The sequence below is a fragment of the Ornithorhynchus anatinus genome, chromosome 21, assembly GCF_004115215.2.
Source record: "Ornithorhynchus anatinus isolate Pmale09 chromosome 21, mOrnAna1.pri.v4, whole genome shotgun sequence".
NCBI lineage: Eukaryota > Metazoa > Chordata > Mammalia > Monotremata > Ornithorhynchidae > Ornithorhynchus > Ornithorhynchus anatinus.
The window spans coordinates 3,583,522-3,608,524 of record NC_041748.1 but is presented as its reverse complement, the minus strand read 5'-3'; the positions used below and the strand labels follow the sequence as shown (position 1 = coordinate 3,608,524).

General features: G+C 52.7%; 1 protein-coding gene across 4 annotated transcripts in view; it reads left to right on the top strand.

Moving 5' to 3' along the window:
* The first annotated feature begins 979 nt into the window (after positions 1-979).
* The window catches only part of UBP1 (upstream binding protein 1), a 56,278-nt gene continuing 32,254 nt past the window's right edge, over positions 980-25,003 (top strand). For all 4 annotated transcript variants that reach the window (XM_039915070.1, XM_039915069.1, XM_029049454.1 and 1 more), the window contains exons 1-2: positions 980-1,115; positions 22,750-22,901. In XM_039915070.1, the coding sequence (XP_039771004.1) occupies positions 1,003-1,115; positions 22,750-22,901 (265 nt within the window). In that variant the 5' untranslated portion in view covers positions 980-1,002. The remainder of the gene's footprint in view (positions 1,116-22,749; positions 22,902-25,003) is intronic.

Here is a 25,003-nt window from a genome sequence, read left to right as displayed (position 1 = left end):
GAGTAAGCGCTTAACCAACACCAACATTATTATTTTTATCATTATTATTATTATCTGTCCAACGGGGGTGAAGCCCGCGAGCCCCACGTGGGGCAGCCTGATGACCCTGTCCGTCCCCCGGCGCTTAGAGCAGTGTCGGGCACAGAGTAAGCGCTTCAACACCAACATAATTATAATTATTATTGTTATTGTTATCATTATTATCTGTCCAATGGGGGTGAAGCCCGCGAGCCCCAGGTGGGGCAGCCTGATGACCCTGTCCGTCCCCCGGCGCTTAGAGCAGTGTCGGGCAAAGAGTAAGCGCTTCAACACCAACATAATTATAATTATTATTGTTATTATTATTATCTGTCCAATGGGGGGTGAAGCCTGCGAGCCCCAGGTGGGGCAGCCTGATGACCCTGTCCGTCCCCCGGCGCTTAGAGCAGTGTCGGGCACAGAGTAAGCGCTTCAACACCAACATAATTATAATTATTATTGTTATTGTTATCATTATTATCTGTCCAATGGGGGTGAAGCCCGCGAGCCCCAGGTGGGGCAGCCTGATGACCCTGTCCGTCCCCCGGCGCTTAGAGCAGGGCCGGGGCCCGTGGCAGGACTTGATCGACAGCTCCCTCCCCGGGGTGGGGGGGGGGGGCTGGTGCTGCGGTGACGTCAGCGACGGCCCGGCGCAGGCGCAGAGGGGCGCGCGGCGGAGCGCGTGGGCGGCGGAAGTGGGCGGGGCGGGGCCGGAAGCGGGCGGGCGCGCGGGCCGAGGGAGCGGCCGGGCGGCGGCGGAGGAGGCGGCGGCGGCGGCGGCGGCGGCGGCGGAGGAGGAGGAGGAGGAGGAGGATGCGGGCGGCGGCCTCGGGCGTCGTCGGCGTCGGCGGCGGCGAGGCCGGGGTGGGCGCGGGGAGCGTCCCGGCGGGGGCGGCGGGGCGGAGGGCGGCGGGATGGGCGTGAGGAGCCCCGCGGCCCGCGCAGCCCGGCCCCGCCGCCCCCGGCCCCGGCCCCGGTCCCGCCATGGCCTGGGTGCTGAAGATGGACGAGGCCATCGAGGCCGGGCTGGTGCACGACTTCGACGCCAGCCTGGCGGGCATCGGCCAGGAGCTGGGAGCCGCCGCCTACAGCATGAGGTGCCGACGCGCGCACGCCGCGACCCTCTGCCCACACACGCCACCACGCCTCTTCCTCCACCTCTTCCTCCTCCTCCTCCTCTTTCTCCTCCTCCTCTTCCTCCGCCCCCTTCTCTTCTTCCTCCTCTCCTCTTCTTCTCTTCCTCTTCTTCTTTTTCTTCTTCCTCCTCCTCTTCTTCCTCCTCTTCCTTCACTCCACACCCCCCAAAACAGCCCAGGCAACAAGCCCGCAGGGGCCCACACCACTTTCCATCCATTTCTTCCCTCCCTCCTTCCCTTCACTCCCTCCTTACTTTTTTCTTTCTTCCCTCCTTCCTTCCCTCTTTCTTTTTTCCTTCCTTTCTCTCTCCTTCCTTTCTCTTTCCTCCTTCCTTCCCTCTTCCTTCCTTCCTTTCCCTCTCTCCTTCCTTCCCTCCCTCCTTCCCTTCCTCTTTCCTTCCTTTCCCTCCTTTCCCCTCCCTCCTTCTTTTCCCTCCCTTCTTCCTTTCCCTACTTTCCCTTTCCCCCTTCCTCCTCCTTGCCCTTTTTCCTTCCCTCCTTTTCCCTCCTTTCCCTTTTTCCCTCCTTCCTTCCTTTCCCTCCTTTCCCTTTCCCCCCTCCCTCCTTCCTTTGCCCTTTTCCCCTCCCACCTTCCTTTCCCTCCTTTCCCCCTTTCCCTCCCTCCTCCTTTCCCCTCCTCCCCTCTCTTGCCGGGGCGAGGGGCTGCAGGAGCTGCCGGAGCAGTCCGGACTAGCGTGGCCGAAGCCCACCGAGCCCCTCGGGGCTGTCCTCCTCTTCCTCCTCCTCCTTTTTCATTCAGTAGTATTTATTGAGCACTTACTATGTGCAGAGCACTGTACTGAGCGCCTGGAATGGACAATTCGGCAACAGAAACACCCCCTGCCCAATGACAGGCTTACAGTCTAAACAGGGGAGACAGACGGACAAAAACAAGGCAACCTAATCCTCCTCTTCCTCCCCACTTCCTCCTCGTTGGCCTCCTGCCAGCCGGGGGCTCGCCGGCCTCGGGGCCCCCCCTCACCCCCTTGGCTATTTCACCAAAAAGGCTTTAGGTTGGAGACAGCTGGGTAAAGCCCCGCCGGAACCCCCCCTTCCCGTTCGTCCCGAAAAACAAGTCCCCCAGGGAGGTGGGCCGCAGCCGCCGCCGACACGCCGTGGTTTTCCTAGAAGTCGGGTTTGTTTTTCTCTCTTCTCCCCCCACCCCGCACTGGTGTTCGTCCGGCGTTCACTCCGTGCCCCGTGCCGAGCGCCGCGGTAGACACGGGCTCGTCGGTTGGACGTGACCGATGTCCCGGAGGGGGGGGGGGGGCTCACCCTTTTAATCCCCATTTCACAGAGGAGCCAACCGAGGCCCAGTGAAGTATGTCCGGGTGGCGTCGAGGGGCTCTCGAGCCCTGGCGACTGATCGGGTCGGATACGCTCTTAATCCCCTTTTTTTTAACAGATGAGGGAAGTGAAGCACCCCGGAGCGGAGCGGCTTGCCCGAGGTCCCCCAGCCGGCACCCCCCCCCCCCCGGCCGGGGTGGATCTGGATTAGAACCCAGGGCCTGGGGACTCCGCCAGGCCACGCCGCTTCTCCGTGCGTGGCAAAGTGGTAGCCTGAGGTTAGGTAAAATAAACGTGTGTAGGAGTGAGCACTTGAGTGAGTGAGCACGGGAGGCTCACAGTCTTCATCCCCATTTTCCAGATGAGGGAACCGAGGCACAGAGAAGCAAAGTGACTTGCCCACAGTCACACAGCTGACGTGTGGCAGAGCCGGGATTCGCACCCATGACCCCGTGTAGTGTCGGAAGGGATGCCAAGGGAACCAAATGCCCATTAGGGCTGGCGGGGCTTTCGGGGACGGCCAGAACGTCGGTCCCCGGGGCCCGGGAGAAGCACGTTTTCCCCCGTGAATAGCGAACAGCGACGACGGTTGTGGTATCGATCGCTTACCGTATGCCGGGCACCGTACTGAGGGCCGGGGCGGGTGCGAGGTCTCACGTGAGGCTCGGGGTCCGGGTGGGAAAGAGGTCGGGTACCGAAGCCCCATTTGACAGATGGGGGGACTGAGGCCCAGAGAGGTTAAGGGGTCACGCGGCCGGTAAGCGGGTCGGCGCTCTTTCCGTTGGGCCACGCCGCCTCCCCGCTAAAAAGATTTCCTGTCAAAATGGGAAGTTTAGGTGGGAAACCTCGTGACTAATTTGGGGCAGCTAGCTTGCTTGGAAGGCGTGGTTCAGTCACGGCACCTGTGTTGGGTTTGTGACCGCGGTTTTGGTAACGGGGATAACGGCGGCAGTGTTCGTTAGGCACCCGCTATGTGCCCGGCCCCGTTTTAAGCGCTGGGGTGGATACAAGGTCATCGGGCCGGACACGGTCCCGGTATCACGTGGGGGCTCGCGGTCCCGATCCCCGTTTTGCCGGTGAGGTCGCTGAGGCAAGAGAAGTGAAGTGAACTGCCCACGGTCGCCCCGCAGACAAGTGGCGGCATCGGGGGCAGAACCCAGGACCTAACGACTCCCAGGCCCCGGGCTGTAGCCGCTAGGCATCAGTTTTATTCATTACCCTATTTGTTAATGAGGTGTGCGGCTCCATGATTGTATCTACGGTGCCGATATTGTCTTTTGTTCTCTTTGGCTGTGCCGTCCGTCTCCCCCGTCTAGCCTGTGAGCCCGTCATTGGGCAGGGGTGGTCTCTATCTGTTGCCGAATTGCACATTCCGAGCGCTTAATACAGTGCTCGGCACACAGTGAGCGCTCGATGGATACTACTGAATGAACGAATGCTGGGTCACGACACTAGGGCTCCGCATCACCGGCCCCCCTCCGGTTTTATGTACCTCTCCGTCGTTGCCCCAAAGTCTTGTAACGGGTTAGAGAGCGGCAGGAGCGAGTGCTCCATCGTCCCTCTCGTACCGCCTGCCTGATTTGTTTGCTTCAGAGATTCCGGGAAGAATCTGATCTAAGCCCTTTTTCTGAAGTTTAGGGAGGCTCATCAGCTCTCAGACGGGGGCCCTCCAGTTTCCGTTTCCTGGAAGCGGAATTAATTTGGTGGTTTTGATAGGTTTCAGGTCCTACTTGCCCACTGTACATGGCATTCTCGAAAAATTGCAGTCATGACCGCGCGTTACAGGAAATCAGTCATCTAGCGAAACCTGTTGATCTCATGCAAGTGCAGGTCTGCGTGTGGATTCCACAGCTGGCGCTCTGTGTGACAGATTCCTTCGTCGCGTATTCTTTCGACTGGCAGAGGTGCTGCTTTTTTGATTCAGTATTTTCTAGGAGACAAAAGCATTTTCCTCCAAGGGCATAATCTCCTTACTCCGTCAGTTTCCCTCTTTTTAAAAGTGCCTTCTCTAGGATGCAAGCCTTCTGATGTGGAGTGGTGCCTTTTTTTTCCCCCCCGCCCCCCGACCAGAACCCATCATTCCAGTCTGGTAAATTACACCCCGTGGCGCACCTTTTCAGGGGAAGGCTTTATCCTCACGGGAGTTGGGCAGTTGAAAATCTAGTCAACCCACCTGGGGTGTTCTGGTCTTCTACAGTCTTCCAGTCCGGGTCGTTCATATTTCTCTGGACGGGGGGAACAGAGCGTGAAACAGATCGCGTCGGAAGAATATCTTTTCCGTGAGCAGAAACGTCCCGGGTCGCGATGTCGACCTCTTGCGCCGCAGGCGGGTTGTGAGACCGTAGCAATTGCCGACACTGTAAATTCTGTCCGTCGGCGTTCAGACGCTCTGCTCTGTCGCTGATAATATTGGCCATATCTGGGAAAACCTTCCGTGTGACGAGAGTTCAGGGGCCAGGGAAGGTCTCCAAACTCCCCGGACCCCCATCGGCGACGCGGCCGAGGGCGAGTGGGGGCCCCGGGTCCGGAACGCACGGGATGTCTGATGTCGCCCAGGCAAAACCCTGCTAATGACGCTTAGATCTCTCCCACCGCCCCGAGCTGGGCGGCTGCAGTCTTGCTTGGCCACGAAGGGCAGCCAGAAACCATCAAGGTGCCAGCTTTGCCCCACAACATTGACCAGGGCCCTCTGAAGCCTGGGTGCTCTCTAAGTACGGCGTCTGCCTGTTGAGAGCAACCGTAGCCCGCTTTATCAATGCAACCCTGCTTTCGGGGGACATCAGTGAGTAGCGTTGGGGGTGCTGAGCCCGTGGCAGAAGATACCGTGCCTGCCTCTGAGGAGTTGATCCTCTAATGGAGGAGACAGGCAGGCGCCTGGGGTCCTGATGGTGGAGGTAAGAGAATAAAAGGCACCTGATAGTCTGGAAAAATGGGGAAGGGGAGAACGAAACTATAGGCATACAGACGTTGCTGAAAGTGGCCTTCGATGATTCCCCTGGGCAGAGTGGAAACGGAATCGGGGACTGCCTGGTGGTTTTGGGGATAGTCTTCGCAGTGTGATGAGGAGCATCTGCTGTATTCTCCAGGATGTGAAAGGATGTGGAAGTTTGGGTGAAGGAATTTAAACAAAACAAAAAAAATCAACATCCACGAAGCTCTAAAACTATTTCCCCTAGATCGCGTTCCAAACTTGAAAACCGACACTGTGGTTAAGACTAGGCTTCCAGAAAACGGCCTCTAATCCTTTCCAGGAATACTCTAGTGGAAAATTCATTTCATAGCGCTGCTTTAAGCCCGGGGCAATGTGTCCGCTCTTCAACCGCGAGCCCCGTATGGGACAGTCGGGGGGCAGAGGTGATTACCTTGTTGCAATCCAAGAATTTCTGCACAATACTTGGCACAGGGAAAACAATAAATGCCGTCCTAACTCTTCTTTCCAAGGTTGCGTGGATAGGATGCTAGTATTTTGTTGGATTCGAGACTGATTGTCGTCAGGTGAACGCAAGCAGGTCGTTATTTCCCAAAGATTTGCTAAATGCCTGCAAGATGTGTTGCCTTTTAGGGAAAGATAGACTCGGGTCAAAGCGGTTAGATGGATAAACCACACAGGGGAACATTGGAAAATCAGAACCTGGATCAAGGAAAAGCTCGTCATAATGGTTGGCGTTATAATCAGACGGCTGAAAGGACATTGTAAGTAGGCGAGGGGTCTCCTGAAGGTATTTGGTTCCGGTGAGGGTCTTCTGACCCCGCTAATTATGGCGGTACTCGGTTACGCCGTTGGAATCGCTGGGATTTCTCGTGCAAGCCTCTAATATTAGAGTTCTTATATTTCAGACACAATTTCTCGCCTCTGAAAAATAACCTTAATCTGGGGAAGATCTCTGAAAGTTATTCGATTCAGATTATAGCGTCATTTGCCTTTTAAAAGTGAATGTGCAAGGTGGCGGTTCAGGAGGTGGGCTCTACTGCCTTCTAATTGCCGTGGAATTTTTAAAACAAATCAATCGGTCATATTTATTGAGCGGTTACTCTGTGCAGAGAGCCATACTAAGCACCTGGAAGAGAACCGCCTAACAGAGTTGGTTGCCGTGTTCCCTTGCGCACAAGCTTGGGGGGCTGGGGTGGGGACGAGACATCAATATAAATGAATTATGGATAGGTACTCATAAGTCCTGTGGGGCTGAGGGAAGGGTGAATAAAAGGCGCAAGGGTGAGGCGGAAGGGAGTGAGAGTAGAGGAAATGAAGGCTTATTCGGGGAAGGCCTCCTGGAGGAGATGGGCCTTAAGTCTTTGAAGGAGGGGAGAGTGAGCCTCTGTTGGATATGAAGATTTAACTACCGGTAACTTGTTGGTATTTTTAAAGCAATTATTCTGTAGGCTAGAGGCTTTCGGAAATCATTTCCGTATTATGCTCCCGTTATGCCTAATTTCAGTAGGTGACCGGCCCCTTTAACTCCGCCCTCCCCCCAACCCCCACAGATTTTGCTTTTTTTCCATCCTTAGGCCAACCCGCTTCTCCGATGACCCCTGTTAGTTTATGCCCCTGTGAAGCCCTGTTTGAAAATGGTCAGTCACGGTTCCGGGCTCCCACGGTGGGAAATTTCATCCCGGCGGGTGGGGGCGTACCGTGTTCAGAGTTCATCCGTGAGGTCAGTCGGCATTTGTTCACGGGAGGGCAGCGGGGTTGCACGAAGGTTTTCCAGGAGCTGTCTCTCTCTGGAGATCCCTCATGTGGCCTGTTAGCACAACCCTCCGGCTCACCCTGCCGTCCTCTTCATTCCCCCGCTTCCTCCCTTCGGCAGTATCTCCCAGGTTGCCACCCTCCCATTTCCGTTTGCCATTCCTCCCTTGGGGGAAGCATGGGAAAGATGAGGATGTTTCTGTTCCTCCTCTTGCCGCCTCTCCCCCTGATTTTAAACAGATCATCCTTCCCCCTTTTTTTAGGGGGCGGGCGGGGGAAGTGCTGGATGAAGGATCTGACGTCTGTGGCCGCTTCCTTCGACCCAAGTACTCTGTGGGTATTTTCTAGATGAGGAAACCGGAGAAATTCTGTGACGGTAGAATCCAGGGAGGATTTAGCAGGACATTAAGAATAGAGAGCGTAGTCGATTTATGTGACGAGGGGCGGGCACACACCACCCATCTTCCCCACCCTTCCGTAGGAACTGTGGGATCTGGGGCTCCTTTGGTTGGCTCCGGGCGGGTCGGGGAGTCATACGATCTCGGCACGTTGACAAAGACGCCCGTGTGCAGCGGGAATCCCAGAGGTCCGAGCTCTGCGTCCGGTGAGCGCTCAGTGAGTACCACTGATAGACGGATAGGCAGGGTGGGGTAGGCAGCGTTCAGGCTTGTTCCTTGCAGCCCCAGCCCCCAAGAAGGAAGGTCAAGCCCCGCTGCCTTTCGGGGAGGGCTGGGGGCCGGATGGCGGGGTTCCAGCGTAGATGGCAGCTGAAGGATGAGAACCGCGTGGGAAGTAGGAAACGCTGGGACTAAAGGCCGCCGGGCTGCACTTTGGCAGGTGCTCCGATGGATTGGGACCACCCTCCACAAACACCACAGGCTCACGTGGTTAGAAGCCACCCGCCTCCCTCAAATTGTGCTGAAGCTGTCGGTATCCAATTCTTCCTTCCGACTACACCCCCCCCCCCCCCACCTTGGGGGGAGAGTGTACTTTGATTTATAAGCTCCCTGAGGGCAGGGATCACATCTGCCCACTCTAATGTGCTCTAGTGCTCTGTCCTCTAAATGCTCGGTGAGTACCGTTGATCGATGAGGGTTCCATTAAGGTACGTGAGAAGCGGCCGTTTCCCCCAAGTCACTCCTTCGCTTCTCTGATGTGACTCGAATCCCCTGGCTGGATGGGAAGTTACCGTTTTTTAGTTTTTGTTTTTTTCTATCGGCCCCTCGGCCCGCTTTTCTTCAAAATGCAAATTTGGGAGGGAGGAAGAGGCGGGGAATCTGCACTCAAGCTAGGCATCGTTGTGTCGTCGACTCTTTTAATGGTATACACCCGTAGAAGTGTTTAGAGTTTTCCGGTGTAAAAGTGTGCCCAGTCAAGACCGGAATACCCTGGAGCAGGATGTTGTGGAAAAAAATCGTTAAGCTCATTTATCGATAACTGTTACACTGATCAAAGGTCTTGTAAGTGAAGCTAGGTAACACTCACCATATCATCAGTGGTATTTATCGAGCACGTACCGTGTGCAGAACACTGTACCGAGCACTTGGGAGAGTACAGTACAGTAGAGTCGGTAGACACGTTACCCGCCCACGCACAGCAAGTTTGCAGTCTAGAGGGCTTGTGTGTACTCATGTCCTTGTGGTCGAAGAACACACCACCCTTGGTGAAATTCACCTCTGGGGTGCGTATCCGGCCGAAAAGGTCTACGTGGGATTTACGGTCTTGACCATCTTGGGCACGCGGTGACTGTCCTTGGTTATGGTATTCGTGGTTGTGGTCGTGCTCGGTCATTTTTGTCGTTCGAAGCGCCCGGTTCTATCTTCACTCTTACTCCCTGACTCCTTCTATCATTACAGAGCTTCTGCTCGAAAAGAGCCGCTCCCTTCTTGATCGTAGCATGCCATAGTGGTCTGTTCGCAGCACTAGCGAACGTAGAATTTGCCGAAGCACTTAAATGTGTATCGAGCCCCGCCGTCAGCACTGGGGTAAGATGGAAGGTGATCAGGTCGGAGGCAGCCCCCATCCCACGCGAGATTCCCGGACCGAGTAGGAGGGAGAGCCGCCGTCGAATGCTCATTTGGCAAGTGAGGAATCCCAAGCACAGTGTGTGTTGCCCAAGGTCACACAGCAGGTGAGGGGCAGAGCCGGGAGGAGAACCCGGGTTCTCAGACTCCCGGCCGGTGCTCTTTCCCCTAGGTCACACCGCTTCTCTGCCATCCCAGACCGTAGCTGGGATTACAGTATTGCCTGAAGTTCTGTCGCACCGTGCCCTTGAAGCGTTTTCTCTCTCATCCTGACTTTGGGTTGCTTGATTTCAGAGGGCAGCTGTTTGGGGGAGCCCACTCTCACCTGTTCCCCTCCCACGGCTCCTCTAATGCAGCTGTTTAAAGGGCTCCAGTGTCCCGAGGTTGACTTCATTCTCGGACCGCGCTTTCTGCCCCGGTCTCGCCATTCGGTATCGGGGGAAGGCCGTGAGCGATACCGAGATGGAATCGCACGAGGAGCCGTCGATGGCGCCTGTGGCGAGTCCAGGATTCCCAGTCCTCAGGAAGCGGGGACAGCAGCACACTCCGGCGCTCAAAGGTTTTCGTTTTGGCTCAGAGCCTGATATCCCTCTCTGCGGGTACACGGTCTTACGGTCTCCCTTTGCAGGTCTCCCTGATTTGGTTATCGGCTTCTTGGTCTACCGTCGCGTCCTGGGTTAGTGTGCTGCGGCTTGAGAGACGGACTTCTGTGGAAACGATGAGCTCTGTCGCCGGTGTAGATTTTCGGTCGCGGTTACGGCTTCCACGGTGTATCCCGATCCAGTGTTCTGTAGACTTCTCAGTCCATAAAGCCAGACTGGGTGGATTTGGAGAAGCGGTTTGCAATCATCTGTGAGTTTTCTTTGGGGTGTGCTTCTAGGATCCACACATATATGAGCATAGCACTCTTTGGCCGAAAAGTAGTCTGGCCTCGTGGATAGAGCATGGGCCGGGGAGTCAGGAGGGCCTGGGTTCTAAGAAGTCGTATTTGCAGAGCACTGTACTGAGCGCTCGGGAGAGTACAGTATGACAAGAGTTGGTAGATAGGTTCCCTGCCTACGACAAGCCCGTGGTCCAGAGGGGGAGACAGACATTAATATAAAGAAATTATGGATTTTTTTAATATCTGTTAAATGCTTACTAGGTCTCAAACCTTGTTCTGTGCTGAGGAGCTGAAGGAGTGAATTAAGGGAGGAAATCAGGCCACATAGAAGGGAGTGGAAAAGGAGAAAATGAGGGCTTAGTCGGTGAAGGCCTCTTGGAGGAGACGTGCCTTCAGTGAGACTTTGAAGCCGGGGAGAGTCACTGTCAGATACGAAGAGGGAGGGCTTTCCGGGCCAGAGGCGGGAGGTGGGCAGCGAGGTAGACGAGAGCGAGGTGCAGTGAGTGGGTGGGCGTTAGCGGGGCAAAGTGTGCGGGCTGGGACGTAGTATGAGAATACCAAAGTGAGGTAGGAGAGAGCATACTTAAAAGCGATGAGAAGGAGATTCTCTTTGATGAGGAGGTGGATGGGCAACCAGCGGAGGTTCTTGAGGAATGGGGAAACGGATTGACATTTTTGCAGAAAAATGATGCGGGCAACAGAGTGGAAGAAGGGACAAAAGTGGGGAGAGACAGGAGGCAGGAAGGTCAGCAAGGAGGCTGATGGGGTAATCGAGGCGGGATAGGATGAGTGCTTGAGAAAACGTGGTCGCAGTTCGGACAGGAAAGGGCAGATTTTAGGAAGGCTGTGAAAGTTGAACCGGCAGGATTTAGTGACGGATTGACTGTGTGGGTTGAATGAGAGAGGAGTCGAAGGTAACACCAAGGTTATGGGCTTGGGAGACAGGGCGGAGGCGGTGCCATCTTCAATGATGGGTGAAGCAAGGGGGAGGAAAGGGTTTGGGTGGAAAGATGAGTTCTGTTTTGGACATGTTAAGTATGAGGTGTCAGCGGGACATTCAAGTAGACGTGTTTTGAAGGCAGGAAGTAATGTCAGAATTGCGGAAAGGGAGAGAGATCAGGGCTGGAGATGGAGATTTGGGAATCATCCACGTACAGTTGAAGCCATGGGGGCAGATGAGTTCTCCAAGGGAGTGGGTGTAGCCGGAGAATAGAAGGGGACCCAGGACTGAACCGTGAGGGACCCCCACAGATGGAGGATGGGAGGCAGAGGAGGAGCCCGCGAAGGAGACAGCCAGAGAGATAGGAGGAGGAGAACCAGAAGAGGACCGTGGCACTGAAGCCTAGGTCGGATAACGTTTCCAGGAGAAGGAAATCCTTCTCCTGATCCCGGCTCTGCCGCTCCTCGTCTCTGTGACCTCAGGCAAGTGACTTAGCCTCTCTGCCTCAACTACCTCACATGTAAAATGGGGATTAAGACGGTGAGGAGTCTTAATTAGCCTGCCCAGAAGGACTCCAGCTAGGAGCTTGCTGGCAAGGGGGAGTAATCAATCAATCAGTGGTGTTTATTAAGCGCTTACTATGTGCAGAACTCTCTGCTGAGAGCTCGGGATAGGACAGTACAAGAGAATGAGCAGACAAGCTCCCCGGCCATAACGAGCTTCCAGTTTAGGGGCACGAATGCTTCAGCTGCCACTTGGTGACCTATAACCCTCCTTCCCGATGGCGGGACGATGATGCGCATCTTTGAGGAGCCGGGACGTTCTCTCGGGGTCCCGTGTTTTTCCAGGGGCGGCCCGGGCTGAACGGCGACTGGCCGGTTTTCACGGCGCCGACTCTGCGGCGACTCCCTGAGGCGTTGGTAAACGTGCCTCGTCGTCTCGTCGTGGTCGAAGGCGCGATGAGACGATGGCAACATTGCTTACTGTCACCTCCTCAGGATGGCCTCCCGGTCTGGGGTGAAGCGGGGGCCGTCTTCCCTGTCCAGAGGGGCTGCGCCGGCCGGACCTAGGCCGGAGGTCTCTAGCGAGGAAGCGGAATTGGTGGTCTTGCGGCCGGCCCCTTCCACTTGGGGATCGCAGCCTTGTCGGCCGGGCCCCTTAACGTAATTTGTGCGGCGTGACGCGGGTTCCCCAGTGGGCTCCGTTGGACCCGAGCCCCGAGGCGCTGCGAGGTGCAGTCGCCGCGGCAACCGTTTTGCTTCATATAGGCGGTTTTTGCCCGAGCGGCTTGTACCCATCCAGTCTTGGCGACTTCTCCCGGCCGTGTCCAGCCCGCAAGACGGTGTCGTAGAGAGGTACTGTCTAACCGAGAAGCAGCGTGGCTTTAGTGGATGGTGCCCGGGCCTGGGAGTCGGAAAGACCTGGGTTCTAATCCGGGCCCTGCCGTTTGTCTGCCGGGTGACCTTGGGCTAGTCACTTCTCTGGGCCTCAGTTACCTCATCTGTAGAATGGGGATTGACGGTGAGCCCCATGTGGGACATGGACTGTGTCCCACCTGATTACCTTGTATTTTTCCCCGTGCTTAGAACAGTGCCTGGTACATAGTGAGCGCTTAACGAATACCATAAATAGAGCAAACAAACACAAAAACCAGTCTAGCCTGAGAAAAATCCCAAGGCGGTGGAATCTGGTCCCTCTCCTGGAAGGGAGGCGCAGGGAGTTCCAGGTCGTCCACCTCGCAGGGCGCGGCTGAACTCTTGGGAGGGCTGCCCCTCACCCAGGGCCGGCCAGAAAAAAGCCTTGCCCTCACCCAAGTCCGCCGGGGTACCCGGTGTCGCCCACCAAAGCAGCCCTGGGACGGAGAGGTGGGCAGTGCTCACATCTGCCCCGGAAAGCTCCTTCGGCTCCCAATTCCAACTCTCGCCCGCTCTCCTGCTTACTCTGGGCAGAAATACAGTGACCGCACTTGAACTTGGCGGTTCTTTATCGGCGTGACCGCTCCCCCGCCAACCCCGGTCCCGGACTAAATGCCTTCATGTGAATAGCAGCTTTCCTCAAAGTCCGAATTCCTTCTTTTTTCGGCTCACATAGAGTGGAGAGACTCAGCTCCTGCGACCAGGGAACGTGGCTACCGACTCTTTTTTATTGGACCCTCCCAAGCGTTTAGTACAGTGCTGTGCACACAGTAGGCGCTCAGTAAATGCCGCCGATTGAGGACAGGGAGAGGTGGAGGGGTTTTGGCCTCCGCTTTCCAGATGAGGCTAGGTGGCTGACAGAGCCCCAGGCCGGGAGTCTCCATTTCAGATCCCATGAAGAAAAAGTCGGCGACGGAGTCCGGCTCATCGGGGATACGTTCACAGTTATGACTCGTCTAGAGTCGAGCCCGTAATTTTAGGTTCATTTTAGGAATTACCTGAAATGACTTATTAGAAAACGGGTTACGATTTATAAAGCTTCAGGCTGTAAGTCGCAGTTTTCAGGAGTTAGTCGTATCGTAGATCTGAGAACTCTGGATATCTCCGATAAAAGATGGTTATCTGCTAGTCCCTCCAGAGAGAAAGAAAGGAATTCAGCGTTAGGATTTAGTCAGAATCTGTGAGTCTCTTATTCGGGAATGAAGATACGCAAAAATTCCCAAACTCCTTTTCCTTTTCTGTGTGTGCGTGCGTGCGTGCATGCATGCACAATTTTGATTCTTTAGAGTTAGGTTGCTTACGAGACCAAGAAACAGTACAGTTATGGTTGTGATGGTCCCATCTTGGGTAGGTTTCTCACATTTTTTTGCATTCCCACTCTGGCTGTCAAGCTTAGGCATTTTCCCGAGAGATGATTTTGGAATGATTCCAAGCAGGCCAGCTTTTGTTTTGATGCTGCGTCCTGTATCACCTACAGTAGCGAAATGCAGATTGTTTGTTTTCGTCAGGGTTTTTTTGTTTTTTTTGTAGCACTCTTGAAGTGGGTCAGGGTCCCCTAGAGGGTCATAGGGAAGTTTCCAGAAGGTAGAGGATGGTAGAGCTGTGTGGCAGCTGTTCTGGACGAGGAAAAATATCCTTTTCTCTGTTTTGTTTCCTAGATTAAGTGCCTGTAGCCGATCGATAACATTTAGGGAGTCCCCGCTGTGTGCTTATCTTCTCCGCATTTTAAAGTCTTTATTAGCAACTCCTGGACTAGACAAAGGAAATCTACTACTGTCAGCAGTCCCGCCCCCTCGCCCCCCAGTTTGTTTTCCTGGAGTAATGAGGGGGCAGTGAAGCATGTTGAACCTTCAGAGGGGTCGTAAGACTGTAGAGCGACAGAAGAAATAACCCGGAGAGATCCCATTTGATGTTTTTTTCCCACTATTTTCTTGTTAGCCGCCCAGTGAAATATCGCTCCCCTCCGCCCAACCAAAGACTGTAGACTTATCGTGAACCGACCTTGGATTATCTAACTCTTGGGACAGTCTACACAGTTGCTGGTTCTGCAGTGTCTTGTCTCAGTGGGTGTTGGGGGAAAGTAGGTAAGGAGGCCAGTTCAGCTGCTTTGTTGGCCACGCAGTTCACACGGAATAATAATCGTAATAATGGTACTCGTTAAGCGCTCACTCTCTTGTTTCTATCGTTGTAGAAACAACGATAACGGCGCAGTTGGATTGCTTGGTGCCCAGCCTCTCGGGAATGGCTCGATGGAGCCCAAGCCCGGTCCGCGTGAATGAGGTCCGAGCCCTGCCGGAGAGCCCTCCAGGATGTCCCCTCCTGTGTCCCCCTCCCCAAACCGTCAGTGGGGCCGAGCGCTTCCGACAGGGTCGTGGATTTCTTCCGCCGGCCTGACCGCGGCCATCCCTCCGACCTCAGCTTGGCCGCCCGGGAGTGAGCCCCACGCTCACCTATGAACTTACCCACTTAGAACAGTGCGCGGTGCTTAGAACGGTGCTGGGCACATCGTAAGTGCTTAACAAATACCGTAATTATTACCCCAGCTTAGTACAGCGTGGGACACATAGTAAGCGCTTAACAGGTAGTCCGATCCCGGAAGCAGCGTGGCTTAGTGGAAAGAACACGGGCTCGGGAGTCAGAGGACTTGGGTCCTAATCCCGGCTCCGCCACTTGTCTGCTCTGTGGCCTTGGGCAAGCCACTTAACTTGTCTGTGCCTCAGCTACCTCGTCTGTAAAATGGGGATTAAGACTGCGAGCCCCACGTGAGACACCCGATTACTTTGTACCTATCCCAACACTTAGAACAGTACTTGGCACATAGTAAGCTCTTAACAAATACCATTGTTATTAATAACTTCCGACCATGTAACGCTCTTCAGACTTGCCTGTGCAGACGGTGAGCTTTTTCCGGGCGGGAAACATTTGTCTTCCGACTCTGGGGTATCGTACTGTCCCCAGCGCTTAGTGCAGTGCTCTGCACACATTCAGCGCTGAGTAATTGCGATCGATCGATTTTACAGTTTATGTTCAAGCGGGCTCCCGCTCTCTCTTAAGCACCTCCCTCGTGCTGTAGGGTGTGTGGAAATCCCTGGACCAAGTACAAGCCAAATTGGCCTCCTCACATCCCTTCCCCGGCAACCCGGGTGGGCCCTCCGTGAGAGCCATGTGGACAGGGCACCTGAAGGGGATGATGCCATCCCCCCCTTTGAGTTAACTTGCCTTCCCTGGAGGCAGTCGGTCGTATTTGAGCGCTTACTATGCGCAGAGCACCGTACCGAGCGCTTGGGAGAGTCGGATCGAAACAGGCACATTCCCTGAGGCGGGAGCGGCGTGGCGGTGCCGCTCCCTGGCCTCCGCTGGCAGGCTACGGCCCCGAGGTGAAGTGAGCCATCTCCTCCTCCGCTTGCCAAACTGGGCTAGGCAGGTTGGACCCGCCATGCGTGGGCAGTCACCGGGAAGGGCCAGTGGCTTCACCTTGACAAACTCTGCGACTGTGGAGGGGGGTTCTTGCCTCTCTCTCCGATCCCACACCCCCAGTAGAGCTCGTGCGATGTAGCGTTCCCCCAAATGCCCATGCCTCGTTTTCCCCACCTCGTGCCTTCCTCCTCCTCCTCCAGGTGAAAAGACCCAAGCTGTTAGAATACCCTCGGCTGGCCCCTTTGGAGTCTTGACTGAAACTGTATTAGTGGATATAAAGCTCATGTTTTACTGTAGAGTCTTTGTCCCTTAAGGCCTTTGGTTGTGGTTTTCTGTTGGTTTTTTGTTAGATTGTTGATCCTCCAGTCTGGTGCCTTCAGGACTGCTTTCTCTCTCTCTCTCCTGAGTAAAGCCTCAGTTTTATAGGGAATAAGGTGATCGCTGTCATAGAAAAGATGAATTGAGTTTTGTTCGACAAATACGGCTGTTAGGAAAGTTCTCGCGTGTCTGGCATTCTGCAGAAAAGCCAAAATCCTTTTCTATGAACCATTCCTATGTTTATATTATGTCTGGGGGAAAAACAGAATGATCCCGGGACAATGTGCATTTGCTTGTATTTCATTATGTAGCGCCTTCCTTCTTTTGAGAGAGGGCCTTTTTTTTTTTTTTGGATCTGTTTGAACTCCAGTTTTCTAAGCCTGTAAGGGAAAGAGTTCTTATTTACCCTTCTTGCTTGTCACGGTTTGTTTTCATAAATTATTGCCTGGGGGAACAAAGCATTTTTCCTTGATTTCTGGGGTCTGAGATTAAAAGGTCTTTATTTGAATTATAATTTTGTCTCGGCTGCTCGCTGGCCACTGTAGTTTGTTATAATTCTTGATCTTCGAGTGAACCGAGAATGGCAGGGATACAGTAAAAAGATGGGGAAATTTTGCCGAATTGTGATTTCACTGGATTTTGAGTGTTTGAACTCAAATGTACTTTTTCTAACAATGTAGCCACATACCAAACTATTGCTATACACCCCAGTGGGAGGAAAAAATTAAAAAAAACCCCTGAAGTTTCATCTGTCTTGTTTCCTCCGACCCTAGAGAGTTACATGAATTAGCTGTGTCATTATCAGGGTTTTTAATCATTAGCGAGTTTTTCACTCCTGAAAGACCTTAGCACACATCTCTCCATTTGAGAAAAACCTCTGGTGGTGTCCATCTCTCTCTGCCGGAAACCAGTTCTTCTCATCGATTTCTAGGCTCTTCCAACTTTGGCCGATTTAGATATCAGCCCCTCTTCATCTGTTACTGCTCAGCTCTTTCCTCCTTCCAAGCTACTAATCGTAATCATTGTGGTATTCGTTAAGATCTTACTATATTGGGCTCACAGTCTTCAGTAGGTGGGAAAACAGGTATTTAAATCCTCATTTTACAGATGAGGAAACGGAGGCATAGAGAAGATGTGAGACGGAGTCAGATTTAGAACTCAGGTCCTCCGACTCCCTGGCCCGGACCCTTTCTACTTGACCGCGTGGCTTCCCGTTGACCTCGCTCTGTTCTCTCCTCTCAACTCCTTGTACCCCTTGTTCATCATCATCAGTGGTATTTAGTGAGCACTTACTGTGTGCAGAGGACTGTACTGAGCGCTTGGGCGAGGACAACTCAACCGAGTTGACAGACACGTCCCTTTGCCGACGACAAGCTTACAGTGGAGAGGGGAACTTTCAGTCTTTTGGCTTTTTTGGCCTGACTTCCCCACCCACTGACCTCAGTCCTCCCCCTCTCCCACTTCCTCTGGAGAAGTCATTTCCTGATCAATTCCCAGCCCTGCAGCCTGCATCCATCTTGACGTCCATCCCTAGGATTCATGCATCATTGCCGTCTGGGGCTAGGAGCTTCGAGGAGCTTCAAGGCACTTGTGTATATATGGACATTCCATTCAACGCTAAATCAGTCGTCGTGCTATTTCACCCCGGTCTATTAGCTCAACCACCTATTTTATCCGTGTTCTCCCTCACTGCGCCCACCCTCTGTCAACGCTTTTGTACGTCCGTCTCCGCCACAGGATTGTAAGCCCTCTGTGGGCGGGGGATGTGTCCTTTTGCTTCTGCTGAAACCTCCCAAGAGATCAGACCAGTGGGTGACTTTTTAGGTGCAGGATAAATAGCGTGATCCTTGTTCTCAGAATGCATACCCCCCCCCGGTTGGAGGCAATCATTCTCAGTCTTCCGGTCAGCATCCTCTCCTCCCGGACCTTACCTACTTCTAAGACTGAAGAAAGCTTCTATTTCTTGCTACTGCTGTGTTTAACCACCTGTTTCACAGTGCGATGTCAGAATTACTGCCCCGTTATGTTCAGCCCAAATTCCTCCTGCTGGCAATTTAAAGCCCATTTCTGTCATCAGAGGCAATGGAAGGCTCTAACGGTAAACTCCGGGTCCGAAAACCACCTTAGAACCTTACGTCTTAGCACAACAGTCAAAAAATCCGTGACATTAGCAAGTCATCAGTGCTATTTATTGAGCACTTAGTGTGTGCCGAGCAGTGTACTAGGCCCTTGGGAGAGTCCACAACGAGCTTACAGTCTAAAGGACAGCACAACAGCTGTCTCGTAGCATCTCTGGTTCTGAAGAACCACCCTCAGGATGTAAACTTCGGATGATGATTTTCTTCGTCCGGTGCCTGGCGACAGGGCCGTTTGTTTCTTGGTCCCTTGAATGAGGCCGTTACCCGATTTTACTTACACGGTTTATGTGGTATTTGTTAAGCACTTACTATATGCCGAGCACCACTAGGCTTGGAGAAGGTACAAGATAACAAGGTCCCACAAGGGGCTTACAGTTTAAGTAGGCGGGAGGATAGGTATGGAATTCCCATCTTGCCGACGAGGGAACTGAGGCACAGAGAAGTGAAGCGACTTGCCCGAGGTCATACAGCAGTAAGTAGCAGAGCCAGGATTAGAACCCAGGTCCTCGGACTCCCAGGCCTGGGCTCTTCCATCTTGAGAGTGGAAGCTTCATACGCCAGTCCCAGCGATGCATAGAGCTAACCTAAGGAAGCGGGGTCTTGGGAAGGCGAAGTCTCAGAATCCCCGCGCTTTCCTGTTGTCCGTCAAAATGCATCTGGGAAGCGTAGTTCTGGAAAGACATCATCTCAGCATTCCAGCTCCTTCCTTTGTCCACACCTCAGCCGCCAGCTGGCAATTCCAACCCTCGGGAAGAAGAAGCCTCCCCCTGCTTAGACCAAACACAAAGCAGTAGGGTCTCGTCGGGGCCCCCGGAGAGCTCAAAACGGTGCAGACTCAGCCCCGTCAAAATGAGTAACTTGGAGAGATTCTTTTTTTTTCTTTTTTAATAGCATTTGTTAAGCACTAACTATGTGCTAGGCATTATACTAAGTACTTGGGTGGATACAGGCTAATAAGATTGGGCACAGTCCCTGTCCCACATGGGGCTCACAGTCCCCGTTTTATCATCATCATCATCAAGTGCCGTCAAGTTGTTTCCGACTCATAGAGACTCCGTGGATATATTTTCATTCATTTCATTCATTCAATAGTGTTTATTGAGCGCTTACTATGTGCAGAGCACTGTACTAAGCCCTTGGAATGTACAAATCGGTAACAGAGAGAGACAGTCCCTGCCCTTCGACGGGCTCACGGTCTAATCGGGGGAGACGGACAGACAAGAACAGTAGCAATGAATAGAATCAAGGGGATGAACATCTCATTAAAACAATAGCAAATAAATAGAATCAAGGCGATGTACATCTCATTAACAAAATTTTCTCTCGACCGTCCCCATTCTACAGATGAGATAACTGGAGGCACAGAGGAAGGGAAGTGACTTCCCTAAGGCCACACAGCAGAAAGGTGATGGAGCTGGGATTAGAACCCAGGTCTTTCTGACTCTGAGGGATGCACTCAGTAGTAATGCCGTAGGACAGGTCGGGTTCTGGCTAGAACACAGTTAGGGCATTGGAGCGGACAGTGGAAAGAGCGTATGGGCCCGGCGTGCCGTGCTATTAGTATTATTTTGTATTTGAGTGCTTACTATGTACCTAGCACTCTTCTAAATTCGGGGTTAGACACAAGTTAATCAGGTTGTTCAAAGTCCCCGTCCCACACGGGGCTCACAGTCTGAGTAGGAGGGAGCAGGATTTATGCTTTACAGATAAAAGACCTTACGCCCGGAGAAGTGACTTATCCAAGGTCACACAGCAGACACGTGGCTGAGCTGGGATTAGAACCGGTCAATCGGCGGTATTTACTGAGCGCTTCCTGTGTGTGGAGCACCGTGCTAAGTGCTCGGGAGAGTACAGTCTAGCGGAGTCGGTAGAAAGTTGTTGTATTCTCCCAAGCGCTTAGTCCGGTGCTCTGCAGTGTGGCCTCGTGGAGAGAGCTCGGGCCCGGGAGTCAGCAGGACCTGGGTTCTCATCCCGACTCTGCCACTTGTCTGCTCTGTGTGATCTGGGGCAAGTCACGTCTGCCTCGGTTACTGGATCTGTTAAATGGGGATTAAGACCGTGAAGCCCTTTGTGGGACAGGGGCTGGGCTCAACCTGATAAGCCTGTATCTACCCCAGCACTTAGAACAGTGCCTGGCACGTAGTAAGCGCTTAACAAATACAATAAAAAAGGAAGTACTCAATAATAAAATCGATTGATTCGATTGGCCTTTCTTGCCACCCCAATCTCCACTGTGGATTTAACGCTGCCCACCCGGGCCCTGCCCACCGCCCCCCTAAAGTTGAGCCGCGCTTGGAGGAGGTGCAATTTCCCGAGGGCTTGGAAGAGGAGGAGAGGAAAAGTCTGCAGGATGTGATGGGGGAGGGAAGGAGTCAGGGGTTGATGGAGGGGGGTGGGCATGAGAATGAGGCACAGTGAGAAGGTGAGCCTGAGAGGGACAGGGTGTGAGCTGGGGTGAAGTGGAAGGAGGAGGAGGATCGGCAGGAAGGAGAGAACAGTCTGCCCGCCCCCCTTTTTTTCATGATATTTAAGTGCTTATTCATTCATTCATTCATTCAATAGTATTTATTGAGCGCTTACTATGTGCAGAGCACTGTACTAAGCGCTTGGAATGAACAAGTCGGCAACAGATAGAGACGGTCCCTACCGTTTGACGGGCTTACGGTCTGATCGGGGGAGACGGACAGACGAGAACGATGGCAATAGAGTCGAGGGGAAGAACATCTCGTAAAAACCGATGGCGACTAAATAGAATCAAGGCGATGTACAATTCATTAACAAAATAAATAGGGTAACGGAAATATATACAGTTGAGCGGACGAGTACGGTGCTGTGGGGATGGGAAGGGAGAGGTGGAGGGGCAGAGGGAAAGGGGGAAAAGAGGGTTTAGCTGCGGAGCGGTAAAGGGGGGGTGGTAGAGGGAGTAGAAGGAGAAGAGGAGCTCAGTCTGGGAAGGCCTCTTGGAGGAGGTGAGTTTTAAGTAGGGTGCTTACTATGTGTGAAATGCTGTTCTAAGTGCTGGGGTAGGTAGAAGTTAAACTAACTCTCTTCCGCCAAACTAACTCTCTTCTGCCAAACTAATTCTCTTACCTTCTTCAAAGCCCTACTGAGATCTCACCTCCTCCAAGAGGCCTTCCCAGACTGAGCTTCCCCTTTTCCCTTTGCTCCCTCTTCACCTCCCCTCAGCTAAGCCCCCTTTCCCCCCTTTCCCTCTGCTCCTCCCCCCCCCCCCCCTCCTCTCAGCACTGTGCTCATATGGATAGATTTCTATTACCCTAATTCCTTTTGTTAATGAGGTGTCCAAACCCCTGATTCTATTTATCGTGATTAAGTTGTCTTGTTTTTTGTCCATCTGTCTCCCCCGATTAGACTGTAAGCCCGTCAGTGGGCTGGGATTGTCTCTATCTGTTGCCGAATTGTACATTCCAAGCGCTTAGTACAGTGCTCTGCACAGAGTAAGTGCTCAATAAATACTATTGAATGAATAAATGAAACGGTGCCAAGGGCCTGTGGTGAGCCACGTAGCTGCGTCACATCGCTGGCACGGCACCGGCCACGCGCACCTTCCGAAAATCAGTGAAGTCTGTTTGGGCAGAGCCAAACTCCTCCACATCCATTCACAATTGGACTTCATTCCTAGCTCAAGGAGCAGTGGTGCCACGGGCAAGGCTGGAGATTGATCAGCGAAACCCTGGGTGCCACCAGACAGCTCCATTCATTCTACTTTCTTTATGGAATAATAAAAAGCTTGGATTAATCAGTCAGTGCACCGTTATGTGGACATGACTACCGGTTTCTGTACTTACTCCTCCCCCACCACCCCCTCTGACTTCCCTGAAAACTCTATCCCCTGTGGGTCCCTCCCCCCCCTTTTTTTTAAAAAACAATATAACTTGTAAATTAAGCTTTCCTGTCTGGTAGCAGTGAAACGAATCTTTTACAGTCTTTGGAATTTTTATATAACTCTGTCTCCCGTAATTCTGCAGAGAAGCAGCGTGGCGTAATGGAAAGAGCGCAGGCCTGGAAGTCAGAGGACCCAGGTTCCAGGCCCAGCTCTGCTTTGTGTGACCTGGGGCAAGTCACTTGACTTCCCTGGGCCCTATCTATAAAATGGAGATTCAATCCCTGATCTCCCGCCCCCTTAGACAGTGAGCCCGTTCTGGGGCAGGGATTGTGTCCAGCCTGATAATCCTGCATCAGTCCCGGTGTTTAGTGCATTCCTGACACAGAGTAGGCATTTAAACAATACCATAAATTATCGATTATCCCGCAGTTCATTCATTGATTTATTTCAGTACATATGTAACTTAAACTTTTATAGACACCACAGTTAAATGAGCACACTATCTGCTGACTTTCTCAGGGTTTTGTCCCGATTAGAGTAGAATGACTATTTAAAACAATTATTAGCCACCATCCTTTTTTTTTAATTACTAAAGATGCATCCGAACCAGAATGAAAGCCTTTTCTTTCCTCGTTTGTTTTTCAGTGACGTTTTGGCATTGCCCATCTTCAAACAGGAAGATTCCAGCCTTCCTTCAGACAACGAAACGAAGCATCCACCATTTCAGTACGTCATGTGCGCTGCAACTTCTCCAGCCGTCAAACTGCACGATGAAACGCTCACTTACTTGAACCAAGGTCAGTCCGGCCCGTTGCCTCTCGGCCTGCCTCTCCTCAACTTCCCACCAGTCAGCATGTGTCTTACGCTTCTAAGCGCTCAGTACAGTGTTCTGTACGGAGCACTCGATAAATAGCATTGATGATGATGAAGTGGTTTGGGCATCCCAGGTCAGGACCGATGAACCAGTCACGATTCCTTCTCGTTTTGAGATCGGTTCTCCGAGGTTACTCTCTGGTTCTTGTGGGCATCTGGGAAACAACTTTAACTCTCTGAGACAGGTTTGGGGATTGTTAATTCTGTGCAATGCGGTCAAAATTTGTCTGTACGCTCACGTTGTATGAACTGAAGATAGCAGTCCCCCTCTGGCCTCCTGTAACTAAACCACTCCAAAGGATGGGTGCTTTAGTCTTTCTTTAAATCAGACAAACCTTCCATTAGGATTTGTTGAGGGCCTCCTCTGTGCAGAGCACTGTACTGTGCTCTCGGGAAAGAACACTGCAGCAGTTGGTAGATACGTTCCCTCTCCACAAGGAGCTTACAGTCTACAAGCCGGAGGCAGATGTTAAATTACGGATGTGTACCGTGGGGCTGAGGCTGGGGTGATCATCAAGTGCCTAAAGAGTACAGATCCAAATGCAGAAGGGTGAGGGAATAGAGGAAATGAGGGCTTAGGGAGGGCCTCTTGGAGGAGATGGGATTTTAACGAGTCTCTGAAAGTCGGGGAGGGTGATCACCTGTCAGCTGTGAATGGGGAGGGAGTTTCTCAGGACGCGAGAGGTCGGTGGCTCGATTGAGGTACAGTGAGTAGGATGGCATTAGAGGAGCCAAGTAAACGTGCTGGGTTGGAATAGGAAATCAGAGAGGGCGGGGACTGTCACTGTTAATGATTGTATTGTGCTTTCCCAAGCGCTTAGCACAGTGCTCTGCAGTAAGTGCTCAGTAAATACAACTGAATGAGGGAATGCGGGGGCAAGGTGATTATGTGCTTTAAAGTAAGGTAGTTCTGTTGGATGTGAAAGTGGATGGGCAACCACTGGAGGTTCTTGAGGAGTAGGGAAACTTGGACTGAATGGTTCTGTAGAAGAATGACCCAAGGAACAGAGTGAAATGTGGACTGGAGCGGGGAGACCCCACCGCTTCCTTTCTCTTCCCATTCCGGCGTCTTATCTCGCCGCTATGAGGAGTCTGTTCTTTGTGAATGAATAAGAACTCTGTTGGTTTCATTGAACCCCATTTTCTCCATTCAACAGTCCTCTCCAGTAAAATTCCTTCAGATTCTCGAGGCCAGTTAAGTCCCCCTATCACCTCCCCTTCTCTAGTAACCTTTCCTCATATGATTTGTTTTCTCTCTCTGTGGGACACTCACCTGCCGAGTGTCTGGTGCTGTACACAATTTTAAATGAAATTTATTTGGAGGAAAGGATTACTGATGATATTTAAGCGCTCGCTACGGGCCGGGCACTGGAGTAGTTACAAGATGTTAGGTTGGACACGGTTCTCTTTCCCACGTAAGGCTCACATGTTTAACCCCCATTTAATAGGTGAGATAACTGAGGCTCGGAGAAGTGAAGTGACTTGCCCAAGGTTACACAAACAAGTGGCAGAGCCGCGATTAGAACCCAGGTCCTCTGACTCCCAGGCCCATGCTCTAACCATTAGGCCATGCTGATTAGTACTAATAATAATAGTGATAGCAATAATGGTGTTTTAAAGCTTACCGTGTGCCGGGCACTGTACTAAGCTGCAGAGTGGATACAAGCAAATCGAGTTTGACACACAGTAAGCGATTAGCGGGTACCATCATAATAATAGCGACTCAACGTGTAGCCCAGCTGGGCGACCAGTCGAGGGCGGAAGCCGCGCTGCCGGAGCCTCTCTCCGTTCCAGACTCCTTGGTGTCTGGTGTGAAAGATGAAGGTTGACCAGTAGCGTGCCCCCTCCATCCTGCCCGTACCTCAGCAAAGGCTAACAGCAGGAGGCAGAGAGCAATCGAGAAAAGCTGTCAAACAAACTCAAAACGGATAAGAAGAGACAGCCAGCATCTGGCTGGCAGTGGTAATTTTGTTTGAACTAAGCCAGCATCTGCTGAACTCTGTACCTCATCCCGGTTTCCTCCTCC